This window comes from Acomys russatus, chromosome 4, assembly GCF_903995435.1.
Source record: "Acomys russatus chromosome 4, mAcoRus1.1, whole genome shotgun sequence".
In the NCBI taxonomy this organism is placed as follows: domain Eukaryota; kingdom Metazoa; phylum Chordata; class Mammalia; order Rodentia; family Muridae; genus Acomys; species Acomys russatus.
Window position 1 is genome coordinate 29,129,369 of NC_067140.1, and position 9,963 is coordinate 29,139,331.

A 9,963-nucleotide genomic window follows, 5' to 3' on the forward strand; every position below is an offset into this window, starting at 1 on the left:
ATTCTCCCAGTTCACATTCCTGAGCACTGACAGCGCGGAGCCGTCACCACCCCAGAGGACCAGGGGCCTGAGCAGGGCAGGGCAGCGAGGCGCAGTCCCCCTGCCTGGGGCATGGCTGCTGGACCCTGTGCTGGCAAGAGCATCCCGGAGAGCTGCACTGGGACACTGCTAGCCTGGGACTACTTGCTGGTTTGCAGACTGCTGTTTGGCAGCTGGAAGTGGTGGGAGCTGCCTGTGCATTTGCTGGGGAAATGTGAGCTGGCCAGGCTGGCAGCCCTTAGGAAGAAGTCCTGGAGCTGTTGCCTCCTTGGTGCTGGGGAGGGGTAGGACATCAGTGCTGAGTGGGGCTGGGGCTACAGAGCGTCCACCTCCCCTTTCTTTGGCTGTGGGAAGGGCTAGGAGAATGGACAGCAAAGGAAAGCTGTGCAGCCTCTGTCTCTAAGGTGCTTGGGCCTAGACATATGAGCAGAGGTTTAATTACTCTCTTGGGCTAGAGGCCCAGGAGGAACAACTTCGGGGTCCTCTGTAGCCATGGGCACCATGGCATCTTTCTCTGTGAGACCTGAGGCCTGTGCTAGATGACAATGGGATGGCAAGACAGGTGCTACGTTGGGCTCTGGACTCCGCACACAGGGATCACAGTGTCGGTCTCTCACATTTCTGGCTGCACATGCACACCACACACCCCTCTGTCCAGTGAGAGGCTGGCTCTAGCATTCACCCTCTGCCTCTCACACACACAATCACAGAACAAACTGGAGTCTCTTATTGCTTGCTATGCAGACTGGGGTGTCAGCAATGGTTACTCAACGAAGAATGACAGCAGTACCATCACCACGATGCCTGAGCAGAGCAGCAGCACCTGCTGCAAGGAGTGCCTGTTGGGAGAAGGGGGATTCGGGTGTGTGACTGGGAGGGCAGCGGCAGCAGGTGCTCCTGGGCCCCAGCAGTGGTCACCCTGCCAAGCCACTCACCATGGGTCGTCATCTTCCAATAGGTCAGGCAACACGTTCACCAGGGCAATATAGAGAAATCCTCCAGAGGTAAAGGGCAGGGTCCAGACTACTGTCTCCTCTGTAGGGAGGATCAACTGGGGGTGAGTCTGGGGGCTGTATGTGCCCCACCCTCTCCTAGAGAGGACACCAGACAGACAGTAGGGTAGAGGCACCGTTTGGCTGGCACCTTTTGTGTACCACCACTCTCGTACCTACTCCTTTTGGGGATTGTGTACAGATGGCGAAGCAGGCCCCCAGAAGGCCTCCCAGGGCAGTAGAGAACTGTAGCTTGGCTGCAGTCCATCTGTCAAAGCCAGCCCGGAGCAGGATAGCAAAGTCACCCACCTGAGGAAAGGCCCAGATGTTCACCCAGCGCCAAATGACATGAGTACCCAGTCTTCTGTCAACCCCACCCCTAGACCAGGATCTAATGAAACCATGTCCCCACCCAAAGCCCTGGACAAGTTCCACACCCATGCTAAGCATGGGAACCTTGGGATCCCTGGCCCTAAGGCCACACTCTGGGCACTTACCTCATGGGGGATCTCATGCAGGAGGATGGCCATGGTGGTTAGAAGCCCAATCTGTAGAGATGGGAGTCTGAGTCTACGGTGCCTTTACTGGGTTACTAGGCTTCCCCCATACCCAGTCCCTCTACAAACATGTGTTCTGCTTTGAGTCTGCTCTGGGCAAGACACTGTAGCTATAGGAAAGACAGTAGTGACTCAAGGAAACAAGTCTGCCTAACACGGCAACATGACATGCTGGGCTGCATTCATAGCATACCGGGACACATGCAGCCCCGAAGCTGCAGGTTGGACATGCTTGGTAGAGACAGATTAGAAAACACTTGTGTGGCTCCACATGCAACAGGGCTGTGACGAAGAGTACGGACAGGCGCCTAGCTGGAGGATGAGCGCACCAAATGCCTCTTGGAAGTACATTTAAAACTGGATGAGGAGCCAGCTGTTCCAAGAGTGGGAGGAAGGCTAGGAGTGGTGGCACATGCCTTTAATACCAGCATTTGGGAGGCAGAGGCAGGTGGATTGCTGTGAGTTAGAGGCCAGCCTGGTCTACAAAGTGAATCCAGGACAGCCAAGGCTACACAGATCCTGTCTCGAAAAACAATAATAAAATAAAAAGAGTGAGAGGAAGAAAATTCCAGGCAGAGGGCACAGTGAGTGGCTAGTGTTGGGGACCAGAGCATAGAAGACAGTAGGAAGTGAAGGAACAAGAGCCTACTAGTGGGCAGGGTCAAGTCTAGGAGCTTGCTGAAGGCATCCAAATGAGTGCTGACAGGAGCAGAGGCCTGAGCCAAAAGGTGCAAAGGAGGTCAGGGAATCAGATTAAGAGTGCTTACTGCTCTTCTAGAGACCCAAGTTCCGTTCCCAGCACCCACATTAGGGGGCCCATAACTGCCTCTAACTCCAGCACCAGGGATCCAAATCCAGCTCAAGGATCTTTTGGCCTCCAAGAACACACAACCAGCACCGGGTGTGGTGGCACACGCCTGTAATCCAGCACTCAGGAGGCAGAAGCAGGTGGATCGCTGTGAGTTCAAGGTCAGCATGGTCTACAAAGCGAGCCCAGGACAGCCAAGGCTACACAGAGAAACCCTGCCTCGAAAAACCAAAACCAAAACAAACAAAAAACGACCACACGCACACACACAACTGTGTGGCACCAGCACACACATGGAAATAAAAACATCTTTGAGGACAGAAAAGATGAAGGGAGCCATGATGAGACACAGCATCCAGGAGAACGATAAGGTCGGCTTCACAAAGGTACTGTTATAAAAGCAGGAGCAGAGACTCAGTTTCAGAGATTGAGCCAATGGGCAGACATCGGTGTCATTCCCACCAGAAATGCCAGAGCTCTACCGTCCCAGCCCCCTTACCTTTTTGCTCACAAGGAAGCTGGCAGCCACAGCCAGCCCATGAGTGAAGTTGTCTATGGTGTTGGCCAGTAGGTTGAGATAGCCACTGACCTGGATGAGGGGAGAGAAAGCCGAGCTGAGCCAGGCAGGCAGAGCTGAGCCGGCCATTCAGCTCTGCCGCTGCAGGAGGGGGCCCGCATGGGCCACTCACTTTGAGGTTCCGGACCACGGCTCTCAGGCCGGGCTCTGCAGCCGGCTGGGCCAGACAGTGGCCTCCATTGAGCGCGGCAGCAGTGGGGTCTTTGCTGGGGGCCTACAGCCAGAAGAAGGAGAGAGAGGAGACATTAGATGCCCCCCACTCAGACAGGCAGACAGAAAAGAGTGAGAAGGTCAAGAGACACGGATCACCTCTTTGACCTGGCTAGACCTTGCTGATTCATAAGCTGGGCTCCCCAGACTCCTCAGGTCTCAACCCCACCCTGCCATCACTATCCATCTGTAACAGGGGTCCCTCAACCTTCCTAATGCTGTGACCCCTCAATACAGTTCATTTTGTGGTTACCCCCAACCATAAAATTATTTTGTTGCTACTTCATAATTGTAATTTTGCTACTGTTATGAGTTATAAATGTCTGATATGCTGATGGTCTTTGGCAACCCTATGAAAGGGTCATTCGACCCCAGGTTGAGAACCACTGATCTATAGGCCCAAACTACTTCAGAGGCTAATGCTATCACTCCAAGAATCTCCTGAAGTTGGCCTGCTCTCCCTCAGCTCTCAGGGAAGAGAGCCTGGAGATATTCTTGCGGGGGAGGAGGGGGACTTAACTCAGATCCTGGGCTTCCTCAGGCTTTGGGTACTACTTTAGAAAAAAGGCCTAACATATCCAGGCTCGGGGTCTTGGGGCTCACCTGGCTGACACATCCAGGCTCGGGGTCTTGGGGCTCACCTGGCTGACATCCAGGCTCGGGGGCTTGGGGCTCACCTGGCTGACATATCCAGGCTCGGGGGCTTGGGGCTCCCCTGGCTGACATATCCAGGCAGGTGGGGTCTTGGGGCTCACCTGGCTGACATATCCAGGTTCGGGGTCTTGGGGCTCACCTGGCTGACACATCCAGGGGGGCGGGGTCTTGGGGCTCACCTGGCTGACACATCCAGGCGGGCGGGGTCTTGGGGCTCACCTGGCTGACACATCCAGGCGGGCGGGGTCTTGGGGCTCACCTGGTTGGGGTCCTCCTTCTCGTTATTCAGAAACATCTTCTCCAATGCCAGGAAAGTCAGGAAGCCAGCAATGACCCACAGGCCCAAGTCCTGCTGCTGCTGCAGACTCTGCCCTTCACCACCTGCAGAGGGAGCACTAACAGGCCATGCCAAGCCAGTGGCTAGAAGGGAGCCATTAGGAATGGGGCCTAGACCAGGGCTAGTCCAGAGCTGGAGGGGTTGTGGTGGACGGAGGGGGGGGGGCACCTGCTGAACAAGCAGCTGGGCCCTAGTACACTCCCAGAGGGGCCAGGGAATTGGAATTAGACCTTCCCTCTCAGGCAAGTTTTTCTGGATCCCTCTCCCAGACCCTGTAGAGCTGGTAGGGCCTAGGCTCACCCTGGGCATGGGCACCAGCTCTGTATGCCTATCCTGCCCCTGGGTCTCACTCACCCGGGCTGATGTTGCAGGTGTAGGCCCAGGCCTCTGGCAGCAGGTGCAGAAACACATTGCCCAGGAGTCCACCTAAGGCGAAGCTGAGCAGCTGCTTCAGACGCCACGCTCCAGCTACAAGCAGAGGCGCGAGGTCCATGAGCCTCTGCTCCCCAGTTCACACATCTTACTGGCTTTCTAGACTGCAAGTTTCTACAGCTGGATTTGGGCTACTGCTCTTCCAGGTCTTCCTGACCCCACAGGCCCAGCAAGGGCAGGATGCTGAGGGGGAACATACTACAGTTTGACGAATCACTGTGGATGCACTGACACTGCATATTGGGTAAGAGAGAAGCTTGGGCCCTGGCAAGTCCAGCTCTCCAACCCATCTGCTGGCACCCAAAAGATAATTTCTGAGAACTGGTGTTTCCCTGTGTGTGCATTGGATTTTGTCAGAATTAAACCACAATGCACAGAACAAATGTTCATTAAATTGGAATTTCTCTCCTCAGCTAGTGCTATCCTTAGAAAACTGACAGAAACTTGGGGACTTTTGCTGGCTTGCACGTCCAGACTTGGAAATATACTATGACAGCCATATTCAGCTTATCAGTTGATAGAGCAACTGAGGTCTAGAGGACAGATGCAGCTGGTGGGGACCCTGCTGTTTCCAAGCTGGCCAGAGAGCAGATGCTTCCCACTCGTAAAATGCAAACCCCAATACTGGAAGCGTGTCTTGCACAGGCCCTGACCAGGCCTCACACACACCAGGTGAGCATTCCACCATAAAGCTACCTCGCTCCGTAGGCTGTCTAAAGAGGGACACCTGCTGCGTGGGCGTGACAGGCTCCTGGAGGGCTCTGATCACAACTGGTAGCAACCACCAGACAGGCACCATCATCCAGGACCTGTCTGTATCACTGAATGGTTCCTGAACCTGGCAGAGGGTAAAAGGCTAAGGGCGTTCCTTTCTGTTTAGTCACTCATTGCATTGTTATTTATGATGCATGTGAGTATGGATGCATGGATACACATATGGAGCTCAGAGGACAGCTTTGTGGGGTGTTACATGGGTTTCAGGAATGAACTCAGTCGGCCAGGCCTGCAGGGCAAGCACCTTTAACCACTGAGCCATTTTACCGGCCTTTCTTTTTCTTTTTCATTTAAGATTATTCTTACTTTTACTTATTGGTATTATACGAGGGCAGGTGCCTGCCAAGACCAGAGGACCTCGCTGGAGCTCTAGTCACAGACAGTCATGAGCTGCCTGAACTGAGTGCTAGGAAGGGGGCCTGGACCTTCTGGAAGAGCAGTATGTACTCTTAATTAGCTGTGCCATCTCTCCAGCCCCACCTTTTTCTTTTTTGAGAAAAGGTTTCATGTAGCTCAGGCTGGCCTCTACCTAGCTACATAGCTAAAGACGACTTTGAACTTCTGAGTTTTATGCCATCGCTCAAGTTCTGGGAGTTTCTTTTCTTTTTTCCCCCGTGTTTATAATATTTATTGGCCAGGCGGTGGTGGTGCACGCCTTTAATCCCAGCACTTGGGAGGCAGAGGCAGGCAGCTCTCTGTGAGTTTGAGGTCAGCCTGGTCTACAGGGTGAGTCCAGGACAGCCAGGGATGTTACACAGAGAAACCCTCTGAAAGATTTATTGATTATTATGTATACAGTACTCTGCCTGCATGTATACCTGCAGGCCAGAAGAAGGCATCAGATCACACTATAGATGGTTGTGAGCCACCATGTGGTTGCTGGGAATTGAACTACTCAGGACCTCTGGAGGAGCAGTCAATGCCCTTAACCTCTGAGCCACCTCTCCAGCCCAAATTCTGGGATTTTCCATGTGTGCTACCATATCCAGTTTTGTTTTTTTTTTTAAGATTTATTTTCTATATATCTGATGTAGACATGCAGGCCAGAAGAGAGCATCAGATCTCATTACAGATGGCTGTGAGCCACCATGTGGTTGCTGGGAATTGAACTCAGGACCTCTGGAAGAGCAGACAGTGCTCTTAACCGCTGAGCCATCTCTCCAGCCCCCATATCTAGTTTTATGCAGTGCTAGGAACTGAACCCCGGTACACTAGGCAAGTACAGTGGCAACTGTGCTACATCCCTAGCCTTTACACTATTAGCCAAAACTGGAGGGGATGCAGCACTTCTCACCTCTGCACCCAGGGTTCAACAAGAGGTTGCAAACACCTGCCCCTCTCCTGCCCCTCTCCTGCCCCAGGCAACCCTCCAAAGCGCTTCATCTAAAACTCACGAGTTAGGAATAGCACCATTTTCATTTTGGGAGGTGTTGGAGATTGAACCCAGGCCCTGAACATGTTAGGCAAGCATTCTACTACTAAAACTGAACTCCATGCACAGACTTACTGTCCCTATTATAACGTCTGGCAGACTGAGTTTAAGCAACTTGCCATGTTGGTGGGTGGCAGAGCTAGGATCGTTGCCCAGGTAGTGTGGTAGCCATATGGCCAGCCATTGTTCATACTGAGTCTAGGGAATGTTTGCTGATTGAAGTAATAAACAGATTGACGAGTGGACAAATGAGTATGCATACCCTATGCCCACCAGACTAAGGTGACTCTGCTCTCCACCCCAGACACAATGTACCTGGTACATAAGACTTGGCATTTCCCAAGAGCAAGCAGCATATTTCCTACCCTTCTTGGTGACCCTCAGGGCCACTGAAGGTCACTCACCTTCTGAGCGCAACACGGTTCCCATCTCCAGGGGAATGACCAGCAAGGGGAAAACGCCACTGAGCCCAACCATGAGAGAGCCCAAGAGGGCGCAGAGCCAGGTGTCCAGTTGCTCCCCACTCAACAGAGCCCCCCAGGACTCGCTTTCTTTATCATCCAGGCGACAGGCAGCTGCAGCCCCCAGGCTCCGGAGGGCTGGCTGGGAACCTCCAACCCTTCCCAGGAGCTCCAGGGTAAGGACAGTGAGGAAGAGGAGCCTTTGGCTTGCCATACCACAGCCAGGACAGGGACATCCAGGCATGCCAGGTGCTAGAAAACACAAAGAGTGCTTATGTGAGTTGACCCCCCCCCAGGACCGTGGACCCACTTAGGAAGCACAGCTTCTCCTCCCACCTTGCAACTGCCCATAGCATCACCCTCCTGCTCGTTCTGCCGAGGACACAGAATCCCAAGGGTAGGTGCCCTGAGATTCCTCTGCCCTTCCACACGTCTCCCATGGACCACACATTTTTTCCTTCTGAGCTGGCTCCAGCCTATGTGTCAATGTGTCCGCCTGAGGCTAAACTTTCCTTAATGACTGGGTGAGGCACCGGCTTGGCTCCTTCAGCCACCGGAGGGCCCATCCCTGCTGGGTGCCTCAAGCTGCCAGGAGAGATTTGGCTGCCAGCATGTGCCTGTGAAGACACCCCAGGGTCTAAGGCCAGCACAGACTAGCTTGATGGGGCGGCACTGGGGAGCAGTGGTGCAGGTAGGGAAACTGAATCCTGAATCGTGGTCCAAACCTCTTCCTCCAAATTGATCTCGTTCTTGGGCACCAGGAGACAAGAGGTGGGGCTGAAGAGAAGAGATGCCTCACAGATGCTGGAGCCACAGGCTATGGTGACTTGTGGCTAATTATTTGGTGCTCTAGATTCTACACTGGACTGTGGGCCAATCCCTGTAGTCCCTTCCCAGCCTCCGTGTCCTATCAGGCAATGGATGATGATGTGCTGCCTCCATCACAGAGCAATGAATATGAGGTGAGCTTGACAATTCAGGTAGCTCCTGGCACGGAGAAGGGAACGTATTTCCTCTGAATGCCGGGGGAGCCCTGAAGCACTCCCAGAAGGAGTGTGTTCTTCAGACACATGGCCGGATGGGGATGTGAGTCAACCAAGCAAGAAGTTCAATCTGGAAAGTTTAAAAGCGGTCTGCCCGGCCCTTATACTGGCTGTGACCTTGAAACTGCCTCAGTTTCCTCATCTGCTAATGGATGTGAAGAGAGAAATCATCTGCCTCTGGTTGGTGGCCTAGAGGTCTATGTCTGGGATCTTCAGGCCTTCATTAGTGAGACACCCCCCAACCCCGCGCCCACCCCCGACACCACTGCCACCATCACCATAAAAAAATGAGCGTAGCTTCTCTAGGACCAAGGCAGGCCCTAGCCAGGCCAAGTCCTTGGAGGGGTCATGCAGAGGAGAGAGGACCGTAACTTTAGCAGAGGAGTATAGGGTTTGGAGAAAACGGAGAGTCAAAAAGGTGAGCCAGGGTGTCTGGTGGAAGAAGACAGGAAACGGGGCAACAGGGAGAGATGAGGAGCAGAGTGTGGGACGACATGGGTAAAAAAGAGTCAAAAGGAGGCAAGTTCAACTCCTAAACTTTGAACGAGTAGCGACAGGTTTGGGAATCAGCACGGTCCATCCTGCCCCGGACGCGGGGCCTGAGGGTCCAGCGATCACTCACCATGCAGTGGCAGAGGTGGTGGCGGCGGCGGTGGCAGCTGTAGCGCTCCGGGCGGGCCCGGCCATCCAGCTGCAGTCCCGTGCCCCGCCCCGGCTCTGCTACGCCGGGCCCCGCCACTAGGGCCCCCTAACCCGGAGCCACCCCCGGCGCGCAGCCACGTCACACGGGCAGCCCGGAACCCGACGTGCCCGGCTCCGGGGGGCTAGACGGAGCGGCGGCTGGGGGGCGCTTCCGCCTCTTTAGCCACGGGGGACACGCGCAGTCAGCGCACTTCCGCTCGCGCGGGATTACGGGGCTGCGGGGAGGGCAGGGCGGAAATGGGTACTCCCCCCCACGGGCACTACGTAGAGCCTCTCGGAGCCGGGGTGAGGGCGGCACCCACGCGGGGACCGCGACCAACGTGGCGGCCGGGCTGGAGTTGCAGCTGCCTTCGTTCTCAGCGAGCAACCCCGGCAGTGGCCACACGGGGGCGCGCACGGCTGCCAGGCCGCTCCGTCCCGGGATGAGCAGGGCTGGGGCTCTCCTCCTCTGAGTCAGCGGGCCTGGCTCCTCCATGAGCTAGGGAAAGGAGAAGTGCCTGCCGCAAGGAGGGGCCTGGCCCCCGGATACCTCAGAAGAGGGAATTTTATTCTTACTCATCGAATTATTTTTATGCTTTGGTTTTTTTTCACTTGGAACCTCAGGCCACTGTCTCCAGGACTGTAACCCTTTGAGGTCCAATACGTGTTTCTAGACCCTGTGCCCTGAAATCCCAAACTGGGGCACAAAGAGCTTTGTGTTCTCTTAACCCGACACAAGCTGAACTCTTAAGACTAGTGGAGCAATTCATGGCAAAAAATTGCCCTGATTTAGTGTAGCTTTTTACTGAGCATCTATTACGTGCCACTCAGTATTTAGAGTTATCTCACCAAATGCTCATTTTATCCTTCAGATGGGTACTGACGGCCTGGAGTCAGGCAAGCCACACCGGTGGCAGAGCCGGATCCAACTCGGGTGTACCTCTCTCTACCTAGGGCGTGTGGTAG

At 54.5% G+C, this 9,963-nt stretch overlaps 1 protein-coding gene across 1 annotated transcript; it reads right to left on the reverse strand.

Moving 5' to 3' along the window:
• Positions 1–575: 575 nt before the first annotated feature.
• Slc39a13 (solute carrier family 39 member 13) lies at positions 576–7,536 on the reverse strand. Its single transcript, XM_051144095.1, has 9 exons — positions 7,217–7,536; positions 4,529–4,642; positions 4,097–4,257; positions 3,086–3,187; positions 2,896–2,985; positions 1,529–1,579; positions 1,208–1,340; positions 975–1,074; positions 576–878 (listed from the first exon to the last, which is right to left on the reverse strand). Exons 1-9 carry the CDS (start codon positions 7,515–7,517, stop codon positions 803–805), a joined length of 1,128 nt encoding a protein of 375 aa, XP_051000052.1. The 5' UTR covers positions 7,518–7,536; the 3' UTR covers positions 576–802.
• Between the last annotated feature and the right edge of the window lie 2,427 nt (positions 7,537–9,963).

Coding starts and splice junctions, on each gene's coding strand:
- Slc39a13 (XM_051144095.1), bottom strand. CDS start 7,517: ATGCCTGGATGTCCCTGTCCTGGCTGTGGTATGGCAAGCCAAAGGCTC. Junction 2,986..3,085: donor CCGTGGTCCGGAACCTCAAA/GTGAGTGGCCCA, acceptor CCCCTCATCCAG/GTCAGTGGCTATCTCAACCT. Junction 879..974: donor TTGGAAGATGACGACCCATG/GTGAGTGGCTTG, acceptor TTCTCCCAACAG/GCACTCCTTGCAGCAGGTGC.